The 26,798-nt window shown below is 40.2% G+C and overlaps 1 protein-coding gene across 2 annotated transcripts in view; it reads right to left on the reverse strand.

Moving 5' to 3' along the window:
* Positions 1-24,873, reverse strand: part of NAA15 (N-alpha-acetyltransferase 15, NatA auxiliary subunit) — a 77,801-nt gene extending 52,928 nt beyond the window's left edge. For both annotated transcript variants that reach the window (XM_082611305.1, XM_082611304.1), the window contains exon 1: positions 24,527-24,873. In XM_082611305.1, coding sequence (XP_082467431.1) covers positions 24,527-24,580 — 54 coding nt within the window. In that variant the 5' untranslated portion in view covers positions 24,581-24,873. The remainder of the gene's footprint in view (positions 1-24,526) is intronic.
* Between the last annotated feature and the right edge of the window lie 1,925 nt (positions 24,874-26,798).

Here is a 26,798-nt window from a genome sequence, read left to right on the forward strand (position 1 = left end):
TATATATATATATATGTAAAATGACAGTTTAAAGCTTCTCAGAAAGTTAAAATTTTATCTCTCTGCACTCTTCCTTAGGAAGGTATTAAAAGGAAACAAAACAAACAAAAAAGATAACATGGGACTTAGTAAATAAGTAATCTAATGCAGAAAAAAGAACTAAAGAACAACCACTCCAAAATAAAACAGTATGCCAAAGGCCACCATGGAATAGGTTTCTATCAAGGACAAAAACGGAAAATTTTATTTATAAACACCTGACAGAAATACAGGCACATTTGGGGAAAAGGAGCAATGGGTCTATAGAAAACCAGGCAACTGAATAAGTAAGATAGGTATTAACTCCAAGAGAAATAAAGGCTTATATAGAGAGTGTGGTGGTCTTAGTGTAATATTTGGCTCAACAATAAAAAATACATGTAAAAATGTAAATATTTAATACTGGTTTATCAAAATATTGTGATATAAGTATAAAGAGAGAAAGACAAGTGAGCAAATGTGTGAATGATGAAGTTCCAAGTCCTCATTTTCCATAAACAGAAGTCAACAAATGTCTAAAAGTCATGTATCAAGAAATACTGTTATAGGGACTTCCCTGGTGGTCCAGTGGCTAAGACTCCATGCTCCCAATGCAGGGGGCCCAAGTTTGATCCCTGGCCAAGGAACTAGATCCCACATGCCACAACTAAGAATCCGCATGCCCCAACTAAAGATCCCGCGTGCCGCAACGAAGATCCTGCGTGCCACAACCTAAGACCTGGAGCAGCCAAATAAATAAATAAATATTTTTAAAAAGAAGAAAGAAATAATGTTATATTACTAAGCAACAGAAAAGCAAATACCAGAGAAAATGGCTAGAAGGACTGAGGGTGCTTGATTCTGGTGTGGGAAGGTATGGAGGGGATGGGGACGGGGGCGTGAGTTGACAAATTCTTTTTCATCATAAACCTTTTAGTGCTATCTGACTTTTAAGTATCACCATGTGCTTTTATAAAAATAATTATTTTTAAAGCACTGTATTCATTACAGAAAACATCTTAAAGATATGGTACTCTATGCCAGATTTCACTGTCATAAGTTTAAACAAATTTTACTCACAATTTTTAAAACAATACATTCAAAATCTAGGAGGGGTAGTTAATGCAAATGATAATAAAATCATAGAAAAGTGTGGAGAAACAAAAATGTAAAATTTTACATTCAGCACCATGAAATCAACTGCTTAAAACTCAATGCTACAGCCAACTACAGAGCTGTCCTATAATCAACTATGTACTCACCATCTCTATTTTGTTGTTCACATCTCAAACCTAATACACTATCCAAAACACAACTGATTTTTCCCCCAGAATCTATTCACCAAGTCTTCACAAACTCAAGAGATGTCCTTCCCTCAACTCACCCTCACTCAGATGATGAAGCAAAAAACCTAATTATCCTCTGTGCTTTCCTTCCCTGACACTTCCATTCTCTAGTAGATCCATCAGTCCTACTTTCTCTGCAATAGTTTCCTCTCAGCCCTTCCCACAATCAACAGGCAAAGTGATCTGGGGGATAGGAGGGAGGGGAAAGCAGAAGTAGTAACGTAACCATATGCAGCCAAAGAAACATACGACTAAGCAACTAAATTTAGTGTTCCTACTTACTTAGCAGAAAGCCTAAAAATAATTTTTCTTATAATAATTAAAATAATAGTAAAAAGCATTAAAGGAAGCTATGACATAAAGACTAGGCTAATTAAAAGTGACACTCCTAACTTGTCACTGTTTTCCAGGAACTACATACATACAAAGAATAGTTTAAGCACACTATTCTTTTTTATTTTTTAATAGATCTTTACTGGAGTATAATTGCTTCACAATACTGTTAGTTTCTATTGTACAACAAAGGGAATCAGCCATATGCATACATATATCCCCACATCCCCTCCCTTTTGAGCCTCCCTCCCACCCACCCTCCCTATCCCACCTCTCCAGGTCACTGCAAAGCACTGAGCTCATCTCCCTGTGCCATGCTGCTGCTTCCCACTAGCTAACTATTTTACATTCGGTAGTGTATATTTGTCCATGCTACTCTCACTTCACCCCAGCTTCCCCCTCCCACCCCATGTCATCAAGTCCATTCTCTATGCCTACCTCTTTATTCCTGTCCTGCAGCTAGGTTCATCAGTACCACTTTTTTTTTTTTTTTTTTTTTTTTTAGATTCCATATATATGTGTTAGCATACGGTATTTGTTTTTCTTTTTCTGGCTTACTTCACTCTGTACGACAGACTCTAGGTCCATCCACCTCACTACAAATAACTCAATTTCATTCTTTTTATGGCTGAGTAATATTCCATTGTATACACGTGCCACATCTTTATCCATTCATCTGTCAATGGACATTTAGGTTGGTTCCATGTCCTGGCTATTGTAAATAGTGCTGCAATGAACACTGTGGTGCATGTCTATTTTTTTTTAACATCTTTATTGGAGTATAATTGCTTTACAATGGTGTGTTAGTTTCTGCTGTATAACAAAGTGAATCAGTTATACATATACATATGTTCCCATATCTCTTCCCTCTTGCGTCTCCCTCCCTCCCACCCTCCCTATCCCACCCCTCTAAGGTGGTCACAAAGCACCCAGCTGATCTCCCTGTGCTATGTGGCTGCTTCCCACTAGCTATCTATTTTAATGTTTGGTAGTGCATATATGTCCATGCCACTCTCTCACTTTGTCCCAGCTTACCCTTCCCCTCCCCATATCCTCAAGTCCATTCTCTAGTAGGTCTGTGTCTTTATTCCCGTCTTACCCCTAGGTTCTTCATGACATTCTTTTCCTTAGATTCCATATATATGTGTTAGCATACGGTATTTGTTTTTCTCTTTCTGACTTACTTCATTCTGTACGACAGACTCTAGGTCCATCCATCTCACTACAAATAACTCAATTTCATTTCTTTTTATGGCTGAGTAATATTCCATTGTATATATGGGCCACATCTTCTTTATCCATTCATCCGATGATGGACACTTATGCTGCTTCCATCTCCTGGCTATTGTAAATAGAGCTGCAACGAACATTTTGGTACATGTCTCTCTCTCTTTTTTTTTTTTTTGTGGTACGCGGGCCTCTCACTGTTGTGGCCTCTCCCGTTGCGAAGCACAGGCTCCGGACGCGCACTCAGCGGCCATGGCTCTTGGGCCTAGCCGCTCCGCGGCATGTGGGATCTTCCCAGACGAGGGGACGAACCCGTGTCCCCTGCATCGGCAGGCGGCCTCTCAACCACTGCGCCACCAGGGAAGCCCCATGTCTCTTTTTGAATTACGGTTTTCTCAGGGTATATGCCCAGTAGTGGGATTGCTGGGTCATATGGTAGTTCTATTTTTAATTTTTTAAGGAACCTCCATACTGTTCTCCATAGTGGTTCTATCAATTTACATTCCCACCAACAATGCAGGAGGGTTCCCTTTTCACCACACCCTTTCCAGCATTTATTGTTTCTAGATTTTTTGATAATGGCCATTCTGACTGGTGTGAGGTGATACCTTATTGTAGTTTTGATTTGCACTTCTCTAATAATTAGTGATTTTGAGCATCTTTTCATGTGCCTCTTGGCCATCTGTATGTCTTCGCCATCTGTATGTCTTCTTTGGTGAAATGTCTACTTAGGTCTTCTGCCCATTTTTTAATTGAATTGTTGTTTTGATATTGAGCTCCATGAGCTGTTTTTATATTTTGGAGATTAATCCTTTGTCTGTTGTTTCATTTGCAAACACTTTCTCCCATTCTGAGGGTTGCTTTTCGTCTTGTTTATGGTTTCCTTTGCTGTGCAAAAGCTTTTAAGTTTAATCAGGTCCCATCTGTTTATTTTTGTTTTTATTTCCATTACTCTAGGAGGTGGGTCACAAAAGATCTTGCTGTGGTTTATGTCAAAGAGTGTTTTTCCTATGTTTTCCTCTAAGAGTTTTATAATGTCTGGTCTTACATTTAGCTCTTTGATTCATTTGGAGTTTATTTTTGTGTATGGTGTTAGGGAGTGTTCTAATTTCATTCTTTTACATGTAGCTGTCCAGTTTTCCCAGCACCACTTATTGAAGAGGCTGTCTTTTCTCCATTGTATGTTCTTGCCTCCTCTGTCATAAATTATGTGACCATATGTGTGTGGGTTTATCTCTGGGCTTTCTATCCTGTACCACTGATCTATATTTCTGTTTTTGTGCCAGTACCACACTGTCTTGATTACTGTAGTTTTGTAGTATAGTTTGAAGTCGGGGAGCCCGATTCCTCCAGTTCCATTTTTCTTTCTCTAGATTGCTTTGGCTATTCGGGATCTTTTGTGTTTCCATATGAATTGTAAAATTTTTTGTTCTAATTCTGTGAAGGATGTCATTGGTAGTTTGGTAGGGATTGCATTGAATCTGTAGAGTGCTTTGGTTGGTATAGTCATTTTCATAATATTGATTCTTCCAATCCAAGAACATGGTATATTTCTCTGTTTATGTCATCTTTGACTTCTTTCATCAGTGTTGTATAGTTTTGTAAGTATAAGTCTTTCACCTCCTTAGGTAGGTTTATTCCTAGGTATTTTATTCTTTCTGTTGCTATGGTAAATGGGATTGTTTCCTTAATTTCTCCTTCTGATTTTTCATTGTTAGTGTACAGGAATGCAAGAGATTTCTGTGCATTAATTTTGTATCCTGCAACCTTACCAAATTCATTGGTTGGTTTTAGGAGTTTTCTGGTGGCATCTTTAGGATTTTCTATATCTAGCATCATGGCATCTGCAAACAGTGACAGTTTTACTTTTCTTCCAATTTGTATTTCTTTTATTTCTTTTTCTTCTCTGATTGCTGTGGCTAGGATTTCCAAAACTATGTTGAATAAGAGTGGTGAGAGTGGACACCCTTGTCTTGTTCCTGATATTAGTGGAAATGCTTTCAGTTTTTCACCACTGAGTATGATGTTTGCCGTGAGTTTGTCCTATATGGCCTTCATTATGTTGAGGTAGGTTCCCTCTATGCCCACTTTCTGGAGAGTTTTTATCATAAATGGGTGTTGAGTTCTGTCAAAAGCTTTTTCTGCATCTACTGAGATGATCATATGGTTTTTATTCCTTAATTTGTTAATATGATGTAAAGACTAGGCTAATTAAAAGTGACACTCCTAACTTGTCATTGTTTTCCAGGAACTACATACATACAAAGAACAGTTTAAGTACCCTATTCTTTTTTTTTTTTAAATAAATTTATTTATTTATTATTTATTATTTTTGGCTGCATTGGGTCTCCGTTGGCTCTCTCTAGTTACAGTGAGCTTGCGGTGCGCGGGCTTCTCATTGCAGCCGCTTCTCTTGTTGCAGAGCACGGGCTCTAGGCACGCAGGCTTCAGTAGTTGTGGAATGCAGGCTTCAGTAGTTGTGGCTCGCGGGCTCTAGAGTGCAGGCTTAGTAGTTGTGGGGCACAGGCTTAGTTGCTCTGCAGCAAGTGGGATCTTCCCAGATCAGGGCTCGAACCCGTGTCCCCTGCTTCGGCAGGCGGATTCTTAACAACTGTGCCACCAGGGAAGCCCCCTAAGTTCACTGTTCTTAAAACCCTCAATTTGCTTTCTAAAAATTTATTTCTGTAAAAACGTAGCAAGGGAACTTCCAGTTTTAGCCATGATGGAGTGAGGCTGAACTTGTCCTTCTAACATAAACAACAAAAGTGGACAAAATGTATAAAATAACTGTTGCTAGACACTGGACAACAGGCAGTGCAGGACTGTGAACCATGGGTTGGGGGGACATGATACACTTGGTAATATCACTGTTTTACAGATTATAGCACAGGGAGAAGGATCCGAAGCAGAGCACAACAGTCCACAGAGTTGAAGAAACAAAGATTGAAGTTCAAGGAGGCTGAGGTACTGAAAGTGATGGAACTATTCAGAGAAAGACATCCAAATATCCGCATGGGGTCCTCGTGCATCTGTTGCCAGAGATTACAAACCTAGTTAGTAGCAAAATTCCTAGTTAGTGTTGGCGGGCCTAACAGTCTAGGTCTTCTGAGTCCCAGTTAAGAGCTCTTTCCATCACATACAGAAATTTTATTACATTTTATTAACATAAATATTATTAAAGCCAAGAGTTTTCATCTTTTAACAGATCTTCTAACCAACAAATTCAACTTTTATCTCACCTTTTGTTCCTTTGCTTACTCAGTACTATAATCAAATAGGCAATAAAAATGCCAAAAATAAGGTGACAAAAATGAACACACACAGATTAACCAATTTGTTAATTCCCCCAAATAACTAACTTTACCAAAGGAAAATGAAAAACCGAACTCCACTTTCTTTGAATGAGATAATACTATAGCACTTAGTTTTTTATTTTATCAAACTTCAGAAAAGTAATTAAGTTTCAGTTCCTAATGATTATGCTCCCAATTAATGAAATTTGGCGGCTGCCCATACTGAAATTATACTCAATGCCACTAACCCAATTATCTTCTGTGAAGGTGACCCATAAAAATAATTGAGAATGGCATACCATTCAGTGTGCATTTAAGGAAACAGCCCTCAATCTCTTTTTTTCCTAAAAGCACTACTCCTACAACAGGTCACTCATAACAAATGAGAGTAGTATTCTCACAGTTTAATGGAAAGAGTAACAGCAAACATTCAATTTACTTTACCCCCAAAAAATTTCCTTGAAACTTTTGCTGTTGACCAAAGATAAACTCTAGTAGCATATAGGGTTTACAAGAAAAATAGGAAGTAGTGTATCATATTCAACAATTTCTTTCCTCCAAACATATAAGGCCAGATCTATGTATAATTCGGCTTTAACACAGGTTTCTGTCTAATCAAAATGGAATCTTATAAAAGCAGTCTTAAAGTATAACAGAAGATAAAATCATAAGGAGTCCTTTTTTGAACCATTCAAAAGGCGTAAATGTACAAAATGAAAAAAATAATTTGCTCGTTTTTAAAAGTCCCATGTAACACTATCACTAAAGTTCATTCTACAGAATCATGAGACTAAAGCTACCATGATAAGATTCTTTTTTTTTAAACCATAAGATACTTAATGCTGCTTTAATCAAACCTGTAGACTTAAAGTAAATTTTTAGAGAATTTACTTTTATTTAGGTTGAGAGATGCAAATACTACATACAGTATACTTTGAGCAGAGGTTTCACATCAATTCATTTAAAACAGGCTTTATAAAACAACATTGTGGGCAGACATGTTAAGTTCTCCACAGGAGAATCATAAAATTAAATAAAAATACATGTCTACAATCCCATCTCTGAAATTCTTGTATTTCGGGAGTTCTTGAAATTTCAGAATTATAAATAAGAGGTTCCCTTGGTACGGAATGAATGCCATAGTATTCTGTTTGTCACCTTGCCTGTAACATGAACATATGTTAATTCAAGATTAAACATAATAGTTTCAAAAATATTAGAATATTGTAGACTGTTAGCTTTCATTAGCAGCTAAATTTTAAAATATTAACAGTGTGCTACAGAAACAGTAAAGCAAAACAGGATATAATTCAAACAGAATGAACTGTTCAAATCCTGTGTGCTAAATGCTGGCACCATACACTGAGACTCCTGCTTCTAAAATGTCTAGGAATAACTGACACCAGCTCATGCTCCTGCCAAGCATAAAACTGGTTAAGTAAATATGAAATAATTATTTTCAGCCATTGGACAAGAGCCAACACAGGACTGTGCTCTCAGAAGGGAAACAAGGTAAATCCCAAGAAAATCTTTTTTTTTTTTTGCCTTTAGGCATTTTCCAGACTGCATAATAGAGAGGAGGAACACGAGTAGAACATGTCAGTCTTACTGACCTAAGCAGATATCTGAGATAGAAAATGCCTGAAGATCTGAAATTTATGGAGCAGGGTATTAGAAAGAACTGTTCAGAGATGAAATTTCAGAAATTTGTACAAGAGTTTTGGTCAAGTATTAAATTGATCAGGTACACTGAAGAATTCTACTCAAGTTGGCCAAGAACAACTACCAAGTAGCATTAGCTGAACAACTATGGATGCTTATACATGGCTGGGAGACATCTGAGTTCCAGACATCCAGTTAGAGACTTCATTAAACACTCCAGGATTCATCAGAGACATAGAAATGCCACACCTTGGGAATAAGAATAATCTAGAGCCACTTTTATTAAAGCTTAAAAACAAGAACAAGCTGATGCACAAGCAAATTAACCATCTGCCAAAACAAAACTCTATTACAAAGGACAACAAGATCCAGATACTCAATATCCTAGTGTCTATAATACACATGACAGAAAAACAAAAATTATTAGAAATGTGAAGAAACAGGAAATTGTGACCCATGACCTACAGAAAAAAATTAATTAACAAAAACAGATTCAGAAAATGATAGAAGTAGCAGACAGACTTTAAAACAGTAACTATTAAGATTGAAAGGAAAACATGAAATAATCAGAAAACAAATAGGAAATATCAATAGAGAAATGGAAACTACTAAACCCAAAGAACCAAGAATCTCAACAAACTCCAAGCAGGATCAACTAAAAAAAAGAAAACAACAAAACAAAAAGCAAACAAAAAATGAGGCACATCACAATCCAAATGCTAAAAAATAAGGACAAAAGAGAAAATTATAAAAGTAGTCAGAAAAAAGCCTGTATTCTAAAAGGTCTCCAATTATCATATCAGCTTCCACCTTAAGAAAGTAGAAAAATAAGAGCAAATTAAACTCAACATAAGCAGAAGAAACAAAAGAAAAAAGAACAGAAGCAATGAAATAGAAAAGAGAAAAATAAAGGAAATCAGTAAAACCAAAATCTGGTTCTTTGAGAAGATCAATAAAACTGATAAACCTCTAACCAAATATGGGCATGACCACAAAAGTACACAGCACAGCGAAATAACTAGAACCCCAGCCTTCTAGACAGAGGATGAGAAGAGGCCCAGGGAAACAAAATATCAGGAAGATCACAGAGGAGGCAGAACTGGAGAAAGCAACCCCATAAGTTGTTTATGAATTCCAGGGTTCATAAACATGCAGTCTTATTCACAGCACACCAGACTTTGAGAACTGAGCTAACAGATACATTGTCCAGGCCCCAGGTCAGCTATTGGATGGCACATAAGCAGGACAGATTCAACAGTACTACAAAGATTTTAAAAACAGAACTGATAGTAGAACTGTGACATGGCAAATAAAGAAACTAGGCTATTTACATCAATAGAAGATAGTGACAAATAAAATTCAAATATAATACATACAATTTATGGGGGGTGGGGTTGTTTTGTTTTGGCCACACCGGGTGACATGCAGGATATCAATTCCCTGACCAGGGACTGGACACGTGTCCCCTGCAGTGGAAATGGAGACTTAACCACTGGACCACCAGGGAAGTCCCAATACATACAATTTAGATTTGGCATTAACATTACATAATTTTCTTTAGTATTAAATATACCTTTCTATTGTTTTCCTTCAGCTAATGCAAAAAACATTTTATCCATCAAAACTGATTAAAAGGAATGCAGCCTCCAATCAAGCTAAATGATAAAAGCCAAACTTAGCTTTAAAAGTCAGCCATTTTGAAACGATGCCTGGGATTTGACAAAATAATCCAGGGGGTAGGAGTCATAGATGAAAAAGAATGCACTGAAAGTTGGTAATTGTCAAACCAAGGAGATAGGTTCATTATATTATTATCTTTGTTTTCATATGTTTGAAATTTTCACAATTAAAAAGTTAAAAAGAAAATGAGCCTTAGCTATGCTAAAATCAACTCAGGAAACATTTATTAACTTACTAGGAGCCTGGCTAGCACTTAGTAGTGCCAGTGTACTGGAACTACTTTTAGTAGTCCTACTTCTGTAGAGCAGACAGGTATGGAGAAAGAGCAACTTCAGTCTTTAGACTCAGAGCTATAGCTATTTAACGTTTTAATTAGCTAATATTAAATAAAATTTAAAATTCTTCAGTAAAGCTCCTCAGTCACACTACCCACATCTCAGGTGTTCAACAGCCACATGTGACTAATGGCTAACATATGGAAATTCAGATGCAGAACATTCCCATCATCACAAGAAATTCTATTGGACAACGCTGCTCTAGAGCCTACAGTTCAAATCTTAGAAAACACTTAGACAGGTTTGCATCACTGGCTTAATTAAACTTATTAGAGCCTCAAATGTGTCACCTGCAAAATGTGGACATTAACAACCTTGCAGGGTTAAGGTGAGATTTAAATACAAATGTATATAAAGAACCTGAGTAAGCACTCAATAAAATGTTTAAATAAAGCACTACGGTATCAGTTACGGCTTAAAATATTTAGACCCAACACAGTTTGACTGATTATAGAGAAATCTGAAAGCATAAACTGAATTAAAATATACAATCAAGAGGAACAAGGTGTCTATTCTGAGATGGCTTAAATGTTCTTGAAAGGGGCATAGGCTGTACTGGTTTATGACTTGTCAAAATTAAAAGAACAGTATGCTCAAGACAACTAATAGAACAGTACACTCAAAACCTGTGCATTGGGCTTCCCTGGTGGCACAGTGGTTGAGTCCGCCTGCCGATGCAGGGGACACGGGTTCGTGCCCCGGTCTGGGAAGATCCCACATGCCACGGAGCAGCTGGGCCTGTGAGCCATGGCCGCTGAGCCTGCGCGTCTGGAGCCTGTGCTCCGCAACGGGAGAGGCCACAACAGTGAGAGGCCCGCGTACCGCAAAAAAAAAAAACAAACAAAAACTGTGCATTTCACTGTCGGTAATTATACTTTAAATTTTTTTAATGTTTTTTGAAAAGAAAACATAGGAACGCTGAAAAACTACCTTTATCCTCCCTTTCCTTTAATTCTTTTAGTTGGAGCTTCCATTTGCAGACAATATGTTAGCCTTTTATATCATACAATTTCTGGCAAACTATTACAACCATGAAAACAAATCTTAAGAATGATTTTTCCCCCTCCTAGTTTCATACTATTTTAAAAAATAAGTTTGTCTTAATTCTATAGTAAACGTCATCTGGTGCAAGTGGCCACACAGCTCTTGTTGGTGCCAGCTCGCTCTACTGAAATGTTTTTAGCTATACTGAGCCAAACTCTATCACCCTCTAATTTCTGTTTAGTGATTCTAGCTCTTAAGACTTCAGTTTTCTCTTATTCAAGCTAAACATCTTTGTAATTTTAGCTGTTCCTTATATGAAAGTTTTAAGTCCTTTGACCTTTTGTGCCACCCTCTGAAGTCGATACAGTGTTGTTCCCATACTTGTATGTTTTATAAAACTAGTAAAATTTCAAAAAAATTAGACAATTTAAATGGGGTTGGGGACTTCCCTGGTGGCGCAGTGGTTAAGAAGCCACCTGCCAATGCAGGGGACAGGAGTTCAATCCCTGGTGCAGGAAGATCCCACATGCCGCGGAGCAACTAAGCCTGTGCGCCACAACTACTGAGCCTGCACTCTAGAGCCCGTGGGCCACAACTACTGAGCCCGCACGCCTAGAGCCCATGTTCCACAACAATAGAAGCCACCGCAATGAGAAGCCCTCACACCACAAGAAAGAGTAGCTCCAGCTTGCTGCAACTAGAGAAAGCCAGCGCGCAGCAACGAAGACCCAACGCAGCCAAAAAATAAATAAGTAAATTTATTTTAAAAATGGGGTTGCTTGAGCCTCCCTGGTGGCGCAGTGGTTGAGAGTCCGCCTGACAATGAGGGGGACACGGGTTCATGCCCCGGTCCGGGAAGATCCCACATGCCGCGGAGCGGCTGGGCCCGTGAGCTATGGCCACTGAGCCTGCGCATCGGGAGCCTGTGCTCCGCAACGGGAGGGGCCACAGCAGTGAGAGGCCCACGTACTGCAAAAAAAAAAAGAAAGAAAGAAAAAAAAGGGGGTTGCTTAATTTTTATTTTTCTAAATAAACAATCTTTTAAAAATCTGTATTTCACAAAACAAAGGCACTTCAAAAATTTAAAGTAACAAGTACATAGTCTCATAACAAAAGACAAGAAAGGTCCGTGGTAATTTTACACCAATATTTTTGTGGTGTGTCAGCATTACAGAGTTGTTGGTCTTTATCTCTCCTAGTTTTGGGTCCAGAAGTTAAAATTACAGATGAGGTCTTACTAGCCACAGAATTGAATGTGACAATCACCATCTGCTTTCTGGATACTAAAATCCTGTTAATGCATTATAAAACGTGCCAGACTTCTCTTACCTTTCTTTTTTTTTCCCCCAGCATTAAATTATGTCACTTGAGAGAAGGAAATTGAAGGAAAATTCAGGATTCCTGCTTAATATGAGTAGAACTCTGCTATGAACTCTGATTGCTTAGGGGTAGGACAAAATTCAATAAAACTCAAGGTATATACATATGATTGAGAGTCAGCTATTTAATAGAACCTCATAATTATTTCAATGATAAATAATCCCAAAGAGTTTAAAGAAAACAATGGAGGGGTCATGGGGACACAGCAACAAAAGTATAACCAATTACTCAATTATATAAAACCTGAACTGCAAATTATCTTAAAGCAAGCACTATTATTTTCAAGCATAACACATAAAACCAGAAATGAATTATTTACAAGATAATGGCTGCCCCCTAATTTCTAAACATTACACAAATCCTCATAAAAACAGGTTGGGGCTTCCCTGGTGGTGCAGTGGTTAAGGATCCACCTGCCAATGCAGGGGACACGGGTTTGAGCCCTGGTCCGGGAAGATCCCACATGCCGTGGAGCGACTAAGCCCCTGTGCCACAACTACTGAGCCCGCGCGCCTAGAGCCCATGCTCTGCAACAAGAAGCCACTGCAATGAGAAGCCCGCGCACCGCAACGAAGAGTAGTCCCCGCTCTCCTCAACTAGAGAAAGCCCACGTGCAGCAAGAAAGAGCCAACTTAGCCTAAATAAATAAATAAGTTAATTTAAAAAAAAAACCATACAGGCCAAGAAAGGAAGCAAATAAAATCACCCAGAGCATTACAAAGAGATAAGACAACTAAAAACTCTAATTTACATGTAATTGCATAAACACTGAAGACCAGAAGTCACATGTTCCAATGGGAACTGTCCAAAAGAAGAATACAGCAGGGTCCTCGTGGTGAGTGAATGGGTAACATTCAGGATTCACCCAAGTTCACCCAAGCCAGAGGTCAAAAGGAAGTACTGAGAGACATGATGGATGAGAGCAATGGCTACTGGGGAGTCAAAATGTAGAGGCTCAGAAAGTCTGTAAGACCAAAGGTGGCAGTTTTAGTAAGGCATAGCTTTGGAGGAGAAGGAGACACCTTAGAAGGAGAAAGTATCACTTGAAGGTTTGATGGAGAGGGTAGCACTGAAGATCAAGGCCTTATTAAACCAATACAGAACAATGTGGGAGGGGGACTTATTTTTAAAACTGTATTTGACTGTAGCAACAAAGAGAGTACTCTTGAACTAAGAGACTGAAGAAACCATCCAGCCTCACCCCAAAATAAAATTGTCTATATTGCTGGTGCAGTAAAACCCATCACAAATAACCTGAACAGAAAAAAGAACCCAGCATTCATACCAAGTTACTTACATAGAATTTTTAAAAGTGAAAAATTGAGGCAGATGAAAACACACCAAAACCAAAGCGATAACACAGAGGAAAGATTTAACACTCCATCACAAATTAGAAATAAATAACAAATGAAGATATAAAAGAACACCTCAAATCAAATATTCAAAATTTTAAAGAGCAAACAAGTTTTAAAATAGGAACAAACTGAACATAAGAAACAGAAAAAAACAAAATCCATCACAGAAATGAAGACTAAATTACAAGATGTATGATCTAAAAAGACAGAAAATTAGACTTCTCAAGCAAATGAGTAACAGAGAAAAGAATCGAAGGAAACGTAATATAAAAGAGATGCAAAGATCCAATAAGCAAAGATCACTGAAGAATGAAACAACTGACCAGAACTAATATTCAAAACTATAATTCTTGACTCAAAAGAAAACATCAATCTACAATCTGAAACCACAAGGGAAAATTTATCCAGAATAGTCAACACAGAGACATACCTCAGTAAAACAATTCAATTTTTACAGATAAGAAAAATTCAAGTCTTCGAAAAGAAAGACCAAGTCATCAACAAAGAAAATCAGGTTGGCATCAGCAACATATAAGCAAAACAGGGGGGCAATTATTTTCAAGAAATGTAAGAAGATGTGAATCAAGGATTTTAAACCCAGCCAAGCTGCCCTTCAAACATCAAGACACTAGGAAAACACTTTTAACATCTAAGACCTTAAGAGATTTCCACAAGCACTGTTGAGGAATCTATACTAGACAATAAGCTTCATCCAACCAAGAGATGACTGGGAAAACTTCAGAAAAAGGTCTGCTCTTTAATATTAACTATATTTAATTGTAGAATTAAATCTAAAACAAAGGTATTGATGAGGGTAGAATAGTACATAAAATGGCATGCTCTCACAAAGTAAAAATAACTTTAAAAAGTCAGAGGAAAAGAGACTAGAAAAAAAACTAAGTAGAATAAGCTCATTCACTGCCTCACACATAAGAAAATGGATTTACCAACTGCCAATGCAGGGGACACGGGTTTGCTCCCTGATCCAGGAAGATCCCACATGCTACAGACCAACTAAGCCTGTGAGTCACAACTACTGAGCCTGCGCTCTAGAGCCCGTAACCCATAACTACTGAAGCCTGCGTGCCTTGAGCCCGTGCTCTGCAACAAGAGAAGCCACCGCCATGAGAAGCCTGCGCACAGCAACGAAGACCCAACAAAGCCAAAAAAAAAGCTTCATGACATTGAATTTGGCAGTGATTTCTTAGATGTGACTCCAAAGGCACAGAAAACAAAAGAAAAAAAAGAAAAAGTAGACTTCATGAAAATTTAAAAATTTTGTGCATCAAAAGATGACACACAGGGACTTCCCTGTTGGTCCAGTGGTTAAGACTCCACGCTCCCAATGCACAGAGCATGGGTTCGATCCCTGGCTGGGGGACCAGGATACTGCATGCAGTGCGGTGCAGTAAATAAATAAATAAACAAACGAACAAACAGGCCTGGGTGGGGGCAAGACTACACACAGGTGGAAGAAAATAGCTGCAAGTCATATATCTGATAAGGCATCGATAGCCCGTAAACAGAGAGAAATCTTACAACTCAACAACAAACAACCCAATTAAAAAATGGGATAGGACTTAATTAGACATTTCTCCAAAAACAGCATACAGATGGCCAATAAGCACATGAAAAGACACTCAACATCACTAATCATTAGGAAAACGAAAATCAAAATTGCGATGAGATACTACTTCATGGTCACTAGTATGGCTATTATGAAACAAAAACAAAAACAGAAAACAGTAGTGTTGGCAAGAATGTAGAGAAACTGGAACCCTTGTGCATTTTAGGGAACCACTGTGGAAAACGGTATGGTATGCCTCAAGAATTACCATATGACCCAGCAATCTGCTTCTTGGTATATACCCAAAGGCATTGAAAGCAGGGTCTTGAAGAGAGATTCATACACCCATGTTCATAGCAGCATTATTCCCAATGGCTAAAATGTGGAGGTAACCCAAGTGTCCATTGACAGATGAATAGATAAACAAAAAGTGGTATATAAATACAACAGAACTTTATTCAGCCTTAAAAAAGAAGGAAATTCTGACACCTGCTACAACATGGATGAACCTTGAGGATACTGTGCTGAGTGAAATAAGCCCATCACATAAAGACACATGCTGTATGATCCCACTCCCATGCAGTTCTTAGAGGAGCCAAACCCACAGAGACAGAAAGCAGATGGTGGGTGCCAGGGGCTGGGGAAGGGGTGGTGATGGGGGAGTTGTTTAATGGGTGCAGAGTTTCAGTTTGGGAAGATGAAAAAGTTCTGGAGATGGATGGGGTTGATGGTTGCACAATGATGTGAATGTGCTTATTAATGCCACTGAACTGTACACTTAAAAAATGACTAAGATGGTAAATTTTATATTATGCATATTTCACCATAATTTTTTAAAATGGGGGGAGAAAAAGAAAATGGATTTATTTTATAGATGACAAATAAAATAGCATAAAATTCACAATCACAGCATAAAATTCCCTCCCCTCCACACCCTAAGTAAGAAAAAAAGAGGACTAAAGGAATTTTTTTTGGCCGCGCCACGTGGCTTGAAGCATCTTAGTTCCCTGACCAGGGATCAAACCCGGGCCCACGGCAGTAAAAGCACTGAATCCTAACCACTGGACCTCTGGGGAATTCCCAGGAATTTTTAAAGGTATAAACATAAAAGTTTATAAAACATAAAACTGATTAAAACAAAAATATAAACCTTCTTAAATACCAAAAACTATACAAAAGCAAAATAATAATATTAAACAGAATACAAAGCATAACATAAAACCAAGATGAGATCAATTCAATGAAAAAGCTAACATCCTTAACAGACTACACCTATAATAGATGTTTACTAATATATATGCTTTACCATTTACCAAGGACTTTTATACATATCTCACTACCAGACCAGTGAGGTAGGTCAGAAAAGTACTGTTTCTCTCTTTATTCAAATTTACAAACTAAGGTTTAAAAAACATGAAAGATAAAGTAAAGCAAAGTCAGGATTAAAACCCATCATCTATTTTTCTTTCCACACCAGGCTTCCCCCATTGAGCATCAAACTTGTTTCAAAATACAAATTGAAGAAACGTATAATATTTTATTTCCTGCTTTAAAAGTGTAACTTAGCTACCCCACAAAAATCTTTAGAATGAATTAGGCTGAAACTTTTGATACTCTGGGTACAAAGCTTCTTCTAACAAAGAAAATGTTGGAAGAAGTTTAAGTCTCCTTAATGGCAGCGGCAACTAAGTTGCCAAAGAATGTGACACTATCTCAGATACTAGATGCAAGAATAGACACACTTCAGGGGACTTCCCTGGTGGCGCAGTGGATAAGACTCCGCACTCCCAATGCAGGGGGCCCAGGGTGGATCCCTGGTCAGGGAACTAGATCCCACATGCATGCCACAACTAAGGAGTCCACATGCCACAACTAAGGAGCCCTGGAGCTGCAACTAAGGAGCCCACCTGCTGTAACTAAGACCTGGTGCAACCAAAATTTAAGAAAATAATAATAACAGATACACTTCAGAGCGAGGGAAGGGCTACCCAGACCCAGGCTGTGTGACCTCTAAGTAAGTTCAGGTATGGCCAGTTCCCTACAATACTAGTTTTGAAAACACATATTTGCTCCCACACGATTGATAATTTGACTTTTTTTTTTTTTTTTTTTCTTTGTGGTACGCGGGCCTCTCACTGTTGTGGCCTCTCCCGTTGCGGAGCACAGGCTCCGGACGCGCAGGCTCAGTGTCCATGGCTCACGGGCCCAGCCGCTCCGCGGCATGTGGGATCTTCCCAGACCAGGGCACGAACCCGTGTCCCCTGCATCGGCAGGCGGACTCTCAACCACTGCGCCACCAGGGAAGCCCGATAATTTGACATTTTGAGCATACTAAATTTCAAATTTCAAGTTTGCTTCTGTGGGATTTGTCCACCAGAAATACTAGATGAACACAGAAAACTGCACCCAGCTGAAACGAGCCGCATAGGCACGCACAACACAGACACACGCCTCAAACATCTAAACTCCCTCAGTTCACCTTGTGGGTTATGACGTGTCACAACTTTCTCTCAGATTTAAGATAACTTTCCTTCCATCACTTCATAGTAACTCACCAGCTGCAATCCTTCTGACACCTACCTCTACAAGCAAACCTTCAGGTCTTTTCCAAGGTAAAAGGCAGTATTTACATTATAGTATTTCCATATTGGTTAGCCATTTTACATATGTCAAACTGTGCTATCATTTCTATTAGGTTCTTACCTTGGTTCCTAATTTGGCATTAATGAAGTTTTTAAGTGTTGTGCCGACTCCATTTTTCCCACAAGCCCTGTGGGTTTTATTACCTGATTTTGCATAGTGCACTGACTTTTAGGAACCCGTATGTTCTGATATAGCACAACTGACTGTATATAAAGCAATTAGAAATATACTTTAGACAATGTAATCATAAGTATTGCCTATACTTATTACAATTTCCTCAAAGGAGTAATGCAAGGTTTATATCAGCTAATGTGGAAAAAAAGCCTGGCATAGAATATGGCTCAAAATAGATGATCAATAAATGCCAATTTACTTCATTTCCCTCTTCTTCTTAAAGTTTCTGACTCAGTTCCCAAGCACTGATAACCAAAGGTGATCTTGTAATCTTCAATGAGATCTCTCAGGAAAAAAAGGGTACCATATTAAATGAAAGCCATTAACATAAGGGGAAATTTTTCTTTTTTTAAATCAGAACCACCACCATGTGTGGAAGTACACAACCAGCCTGGAGGGTTTTTTTTTCCCCCTAGGTCTATATTCTTTTTTTTTTAAACACATGGGCATACTTTTTTTTTTTGGCTGCGCTCAGGCTTTCTCTAATTGTGGTGAGCAGGGGCCACTCTTCTTTGTGGTGCGCGGGCTTCTCATTGTGGTGGCTTCTCTTGTTGCGGAGCACGGGCTCTAGGAGCGTGGGCTTCAGTAGTTGTGGCACGTGGGCTCAGTAGTTGTGACTCGCGGGCTCTAGAGCGCAGGCTCAGTAGTGTGGCTCACAGGCTTAGTTGCTCCGCGGCATGTGGGATCTTCCCAGACCAGGGATCAAAACCGTGTTTCCTGCATGGGCAGGCGGACTCTTAACCACTGCGCCACCAGGGAAGTCCCTTAGGTCTATATTCTTAAAAGCAAACTTTCATCTCTCCTTTTATACACAATCAGATAAAACAACTCTTACAGATTACACAGAGGAATGCTCATATAATCTACTCTATAATAAAAACAAACAATCTTTAAGATTAAAATTATCACTGAGGGCTTCCCTGGTGGCGCAGTGGTTGACAGTCCACCTGCCGATGCAGGGGACACGGGTTCGTGCCCCGGTGGGGAAGATCCCACATGCCGCAGAGCGGCTAGGCCCATGAGCCATGGCCGCTGAGCCTGCGCGTCCGGAGCCTGTGCTCCGCAACGGGAGAGGCCACAACAGTGAGAGGCCCGCGTACCGCAAAAAAAAAAAAATCACTGGCTTCAGATAAGATAATTTCCCCAGTAGGTTTTAGTAGAAATTTCAAATGATCTCAACTGAAAATGTGTTCCTATTATACTTACCAAAGAAAATCTCAGTGGAATAGAGAATATCAGGTAACAAAAACATTAAACTCTCCATCATTTATTTCTATATTGCAATTTATATTTCACTTTTAAATAGACAAAAAGATTGCTTTTATTAAATTAAAATGTTATGGAATTATTTTAGTTCCAAATTAAGTAGTGAAAATACAATTCATATCTTACCTAAAGCGGAAAAACCACATGCAACAAGTTAAACTAGTTTTTTTTAAAGTTACAACTTCAATACAAGTTTGTACAGTGTGCATCATAAAACAGCTTAAGTGTAAATGTACAGCTGACATTCCAGGGAAATTCCCATAAGTCAGGAATACAGTCACAGGACTTCCCTGGTGATGCAGTGGTTAAGAATCCACCTGCCCACGCAGGGGACACGGGTTCGAGCCCTGGTCTGGGAAGATCCCACATGCCACGGAGCAACTAAGCCTGTGGGCCACAACTACGGAGCCTGCGCTCTAGAGGCTGCAAGCCACAACTACTGAGCCTGCGTGCCACTACTACTGAAGCCTGCGCACCTAGAGCCCGTGCTCTGCAACAAGAGAAGCCCACGCACCACAATGAAGAGAGTAGCTCCTGCTCGTCGCAACTAGAGAAAGCCCCCGCGCAGCAATGAAGACCCAACGCAGCCAAAAATAAATAAATAAAATTAATTAATTAAGGAAAAAAAATACAGTCACAGCAAAAATTGCCTCCCCTCCACATCCTAATATATATACTAACAACCATCACTCTTTTAAATCTCTTCACTTGTTCTTCTTTACCATCAGCACTGGCAACTGACATTATTTCTAAAACCATTTTTCACTAAGAATCTTAAGTGTTTCTCTCTTCAATAGGGCTACTGCCTACAAATAGAGAGCAAAGTTGTATTTAGATGTGGATGCTGAGGGTTGGCTACGGTCACTGATTAGTTAAGTGGCTTGCTCTGCCACACCAGCTTCCCAGCATACCTTTCCCAAATTCCAAGAATTCAATTGGATTTTTAAATTTTCTAAAAAACACTCACAAAGCAACTCTAAATTACAAATGTTCTCCCTTCTAACATGATATATTCCTGTCTCGTAATATCATATACGCTGGTCCTCACCCCTGACTTTGTGTCAGAATCAGTTTTAGAGCTGTATGAAACTACAGATGATTGAGCTTTACTACCTGATACAACAGGCTCCTCATGACAAACAGCCTCATTTAATCCAGATACCATATCTCCTCCAATGCTAACACAACCAAAAAAGAAACAGTAAAAATTTCCTTTTATGCTTTTGTGATGGGAAAAAGGCCATGTAAACAAACCTAATACCATGATTCATTAATAAATGAAACTTCCAAGGTCTCACCGGGTAATACAGGTTCTGCCTGATACCCTACAATTACTTCATAACAATGTATTCTACAATGCCAAGGCCCAGCTTAACTAACTCCCTTCTCCAAAAGTCTTTATGCAAGCACAAAATCCAAAGATTACAATTTCTCTCTCCTGCCCTATACTCACTGTCTTAACACTGATTTTATGCAAAAATATTTCTTGAATACGTATTATGGTACGTTATTCTAACTAATGGGGGTATAGCAATTAACAGAACAAAATCCCTATCCTCATAAAACCTCCGTTTTAATTATGGTAGACATGTGCTAAATTACTTGTATACATATGTCAGATGATGATAAGTGATGAGAAAAATAAAGCAAGGAAGAAAATAAGAAGGTTGCGCTGAAGAGGATTTCTGATCAAGGAAGACCTCAATATAACATTTAGAGGACATCTGAGCAGAATTCTGAAAGAAATAAGAGAAGAAATGAACCATGCAGTTATCTGGGGGAGAAAATTCTGAACAAACAGTCCTTTGCATATGATCCCTTCTATAACCTAGCTTTTTATGTCCAAAAGCACTTTTTTGAACAAAGAAAATATATTTGAATCAATGCTCTCTAAGAAATGCATTATCAGAAGCAGAAATACTAAAGGAAATTAGAATGCACACTAAACAAAGAGATCCCTTCTGTTAAAGCTGGTTGGCCAGTAGCTCTCCTGTCCACCAATCATACAGGGCACCATGTCTGCCTCTGTGGAAACTGCTTTAACCAGTCTTCAAAGTAACACTTGGGATGGCAACTCTATACCATCAAATAACTTAGTCTGTGTAATCCCCAATAATGGCCAAGACTGCAAGGCTTTGAAATACTCGCATAATCAAACGTTAAATTCAGTTCCCTATTAGCTTTTGTCTGCTTCTCTGCACATATCATGTTGTCTATTACAAGTGAAAACTAAACTGTAGTCGTTCTTTTTTTTTTTTACCAGAATACTCTATTCTAGAAATAATCAGCACAAACAAGTCTTTTAATCTACTTTTAACCCAAAAGAATCATGTCTTAAACATTTCAGGTTTCTAACACAATAAAGCATTTAAAAATATATATCCTTTGTCAATTTATATAAAAACATATACTTCTGTGTTCGTTCATACTATATCCACTCCAGAAAGGATTTAGGATAGAAATCTAAAAGAAAACAAACAAATCAGTGAATTTGCCACATTATCGGATTTTTCTTCTCATAAGATTCTTTACAGACCTTTTAAAAAAGTATTTTGTGAGTTTCATAAGAATGTAGTGTATTTACATTATAGCAAAATTGCATTTCATTTTCTAATTCACTTCTTTTTTTATTAAGGTTTTTTTGATGTGGACCTTTTTTTTTTTTAAGTCTTTATTGAATGTGCTACAACACTGCCTCTGCTTTATGCCTTTGCTTCCTGGCCGCGAGGCCTGTGGGATCCTAGCACCCCTGACCAGGGATCGAACCCACACCCCCTGCACTGGAAGTCTCAACCACTGGACTTCTAGGAAAGTCCCTCTAATTCACTTTTAAACAAATTTATTCTAGTTCAAACATTTGATTACCTACTGTATACAGAAGAAAGGGGATTTCAGAGCAGGTAAAACTTTTGTTTCCATTTTTTATTTTTTCTTTGTTATATTCTAAACACATGCAGTACAGGTAAAAGTATATTAAGACCAATTTCAAGGTCGCTGTCCTCACTCGGTTGCAAAACTATTACTGTCACATAGAAACTAAAGTCAGCTGACCTTCCTATGCACATGTGGAAATCTACTTGTTAACAATTCCTAATTTTATCTGCAACTAAGTCCAACCTAAGTATCATTAACTGTAGAAACAGCACTTTTTCCAAAAGCAATAAATAACATGAAATAATTTACCTACAATATTTGTAGGTACCTACAATATGTGTAGCCACCTAACAATTACTACAACTCCTTTTACCTAACAAAGAACTAGGCAGGTGTGGTGTAAGTGCCATAAAAAAAAAAAAGTTTCAGGACTTCCCTGCTGGTGCAGTGGTTAAGAACCCGTCTGCCAATGCAGGGGACACAGGTTCAAGCCCTGGTCCGGGAAGATCCCACATGCCGCGGAGCAACTAACCCCATGCGCCACAACTACTGAGTCTGCGCTATAGAGCCCGCGAGCCACAACTACTGAGCCCTCGTGCCACAACTACTGAACCCCGCACGCCTAGAGCCTGTTCTCCGCAACAAGAGAAGCCACCGCAATGGGAAGCCCGCGCGCCGCAACTAGAGAAAACCTGCGCGCAGCAACGAAGACCGAACGCAACCGAAAAAAAGTTGCATTCCTGACCCTTACACTAGCTGTTAGCCTTAATCTCAGGGTGTTCCTTAATCTTGAGACATCTTGAGACTAAATTAAATTAATTAAAATTAAGAATTCAATTCCTCAATCACACTAGCCATATTTCAAGTGTACACGAGCCACATGTGGCTAATGGCTATCATAATGGAGAGAACAACTACTCCTTTAAAAGTTGTAAAAGTAAATAAATTGCTGTGGTAAAAAAGGTGCTATAGTCCTACCTACACTCCAGTTAGTCTTGAAACCAAAAAAAATGGCAATAAGGACTTCAAGGTAACTAAGAGTTAACACCGTATTGGATGCGACTTTCCTATGTATGTTTCCACAAGAACTGACTAAATCTGTAGGCATATGGATATTTTTGTAAAATCAAAGTTAGTTCAACATGGGTTACTTTCCTTTCTCTAGAAAACACGGATCCTCAGAGCTGTTGTACTTTTCAAACAAATGAAATACATTTAAATTACAAGAGGAAAGAACTAACACTTTCGTACACACACTCCAAATTTGAAGTCTTAAGTCTGGCAAATGCAGTTAATCCTTTCATAAAGTGTCTGCACGAAAGCGGCAACCCACACACTAGATGCCAAACAAAAAACGTGCTACAAAGTATTAATTATAGCACCAAAGCTACAAGGCAGATGTTACAGGGTAAACAGTCCCTCCAAACATCATCGCATTTACGGTTATTTAAAAAAAAATGCAAACGGCAAACGTGAAATGCAGGGAATTATCGAGCCTGAGCTAGCGTCAAAAAGATCCATTTCACAAGTCCTTATATTCTCTTTTCTCTGCTGCTCATTTCTTGCGTCAATGTTAATACACTTCGGTCTACAAGAAAATCTGTGTCCAGAACTTCTCCGCTGAAAGCTCTTAACTTTCCACTTCCTACTGGACCGCCCCCTCGCAATGGGCCCCACCTCCCAAGGAGGGTGATGTTTCCCGCTCGGAAGCTAAGAAATAAATGTCTCTCCCCTACTCCTGAAAGGAGGTAAAGAGGCCGAGAAGCTGCAGATGCCAGCATTCCTACTGACTCCATCGAGGCTGTCGTTTAGAAGCCTTCCTCTCCTCTTCTGAACTCCTTTCTTTCTTCCCTCTTCCCAGGTCATTCAGTGACCCCGAGCCGGGCGGGGACAGGTGACTCCCAAGAGGAGAGGAAGAGGGAGGGACGGACGATGGAGGGAGAGCCGCGCTTGGGCAATGAATGAGCTGTGCCGCATCCGCACCACCTGTTCCTTCCAAGGGTGTCACCCCGGCCTGCCGGCAGGCTTCCCAAACCACCCGGGCCACCGCTCCTGCCCGTGTCGCCCGCTTCCCCGTTGAAGGCCAGGCCTCTGCCCCCTTCGCTCAGGGCGAATGAAAACCGGCCGCTTCGAAGCCAGGAGAACGGGGCCTACTCCGGAACCACGGCCTCCGGAGCGTGGGGACGGGAGGAGGAAGCCCGTGGCCCCTGGCGCGCGGGCCCAAGTGGGAACCCCGAGAGGGGACAAGGCACTGCATTCGGCCTGACTAGGAGCACGAAGGCGGGGTCCCGGGCGGCGGTGGCCGGGTGCCCCTGGGCCGAGGTTAGGGGTGACAGGCCCGTATACCGGCTAAATCCTCCTCACTGCTGGTCCGGAGCCTCCCACTTACCAAGATCCGCTTGAAGAGCGCGTTCTCCTTGGGCGGGAGGCTCACGGCCGGCATCGTTCCGGCTCCTCCCGCTGCTCCCGCCACCGCCGGGCTCGGTCAGTCTGTTTGTCCGACCGCCGCCGCCGCCGCCGTCGTTCCCTGGCTGCTTCAGCCTTGATTGCCCCGATCCACCGCCGCCACCGGGCCTCGGGTGTCACCGCGTCGCCCAACCCAGACACCCCCTTCCCCTCGTAGTCTTTTTTCCCTTCTCACTTAACACTGCCGCCGCCTCCGCCCCCCCCCAACGGGTCTCCGTCGGCGGTTCACGTGGTAACTGAACAGACCGACAGAGGCAGCCAAAATGGCGGACGTGGAGAGCTTTCCCACCCGGGTCACACCTCCTAACACGCAGGCGCGATGACCTCCTTTCCCCACCTCCTCTGTCCTGGAGCTTGCTGGGAAACCTGGAGGCCCGCCCAGGTCCGCGCAGGCCGTGAGGGTCGCGGCAAGCCCCGCCCATCCTTTCGTTTTCTTGTCTCCGAGGCGCCGGGGAAGCGAGGGAAGAGTGGCTAACTGCGGTTCCGACCCTCTCCGCATCAAAAGTAGCGATTCCACTACTTCTTGCTAGATTGGCTTTTCATTCATTGGGTAGACTCTTCCAGTCTGTATAATCATAGTTTGAGCCTAAAGTGCTAAAATCCCGGTGTCCAAAAAGCGGTGTGTTTGATCGTGGACCAAGTGCCTAATTAAGCAGCAGAGGCGCAGGGGAAATGAAAGTTTCACCCCAGTGGGGTCTTGTAAATAGATCCAGAGAGGATGGGGCTTACCGGAGTCTGAAAAGCGTGAAAGAGTTAACCAAGTAAATGGGCCTGGCTGGGGCATCAGTGATTTACTTTTATTACTTTAAGAGGACCCTGGAAAGGTAGTCAGCCAGATCCGAAGTACCATGTTTGCACTGCCAAAGAAACATCTGAAGGTTAAAGTGTGTGTTTTTATTTCATCGCCGAGTTCATGCAATGCAGTGTTGAGGACTGTATGAATCACCTTGGGTTGTGAAGAATTCAAGGTCACTGACTCCCCTGGAACTGGCTTCAAGCTAGTGTTTAATATTGTGACTCCCCGTCACTAGAAATCCTTAAATCTTAGGAAGCCGAAGAGTATCTGGCAAGGATACTAGAGAACTACTGCAGTAAGCAAGGTCAGACTGATACCTAATAGAGTCGCTTCAAGCCATTCACTAAAACTCGACAGTAAAACTATTTTAAACGTGGCATTCTGTTGATGACTACAAATTTTCACATCGTATGAGCCATTTTTATCCTTGATTGTTTTTGATTATCTCTCTCCAGATCCTGAATTCCATCAGTAGTAGCATTCTGTGCATCATGAATCATTATACAATATATGCAGTAGCTTTGATTTTTTAATCATAGTTACACAGATGTTTTACTGTTTTCGGCTTGCTCTTTTTTTCTTTTTTTTTTTTTTTTTTTTTTGCGGTACGCGGGCCTCTCACTGTTGTGGCCTCTCCCGTTGCGGAGCACAGGCTCCGGACGCGCAGGTTCAGCGTCTATGGGTCACGGGCCTAGCCGCTCCGCGGCATGTGCGATCTTCCCGGACCGGGGGACGAACCCGCGTCCCCTGCATCGGCAGGCGGACTCTCAACCACTGCGCCACCAGGGAAGCCCTCAGCTTGCTCTTTAATCCTCCATGGAAGGTGTGAGTTGAGTAAGATGTTTCCCAGTGGAAAAATCTGCGACTAATACTTGGGTTTTCTAGCTGCTATCTTGCATGCCCTCTCATTTTGCCTGGGGCATAAGTAAGATTTTAGAAGTCAGATCCTGGAATTTCTTCAAATTCTGTGATGTCTCTTTAAAAGTTTCATTAAGAAAATTGTATGGGGCTTCCCTGGTGCCACAGCTGGAGAGGGCCCTCGCACAGAAACGAAGACCCAACACAGCAAAAATAAATTAATTAAAAAAAAATTGTATGTACAAGAAACCATTTTTGAGTTTCGAAATACGGCCAGTTTTTTAACTTTAGCTTTAAAAAAAAAAACTAAGAACAAATTTAGAATTCATAAAAACAGCTGTTATTTAGTGGTAACCTTCAAACTTCACCACCCCCCAACAGGTCTTTCAACTATCTGAACTATTAAAAAGTAGAATAATTGTCTAACTTAAGGTGATAATTTTGGCTTAGCTACTAACTTGGGTTTCCAAATCTCTAGCTTCATATCCAAAAGTCCTTCTGGCAATATTATTTGCTATGTTTTTCTAAATTTCTCCTGTAA

This window comes from Mesoplodon mirus (assembly GCF_964341445.2).
Source record: "Mesoplodon mirus genome assembly, chromosome: 2".
NCBI classification, from domain to species: domain Eukaryota; kingdom Metazoa; phylum Chordata; class Mammalia; order Artiodactyla; family Ziphiidae; genus Mesoplodon; species Mesoplodon mirus.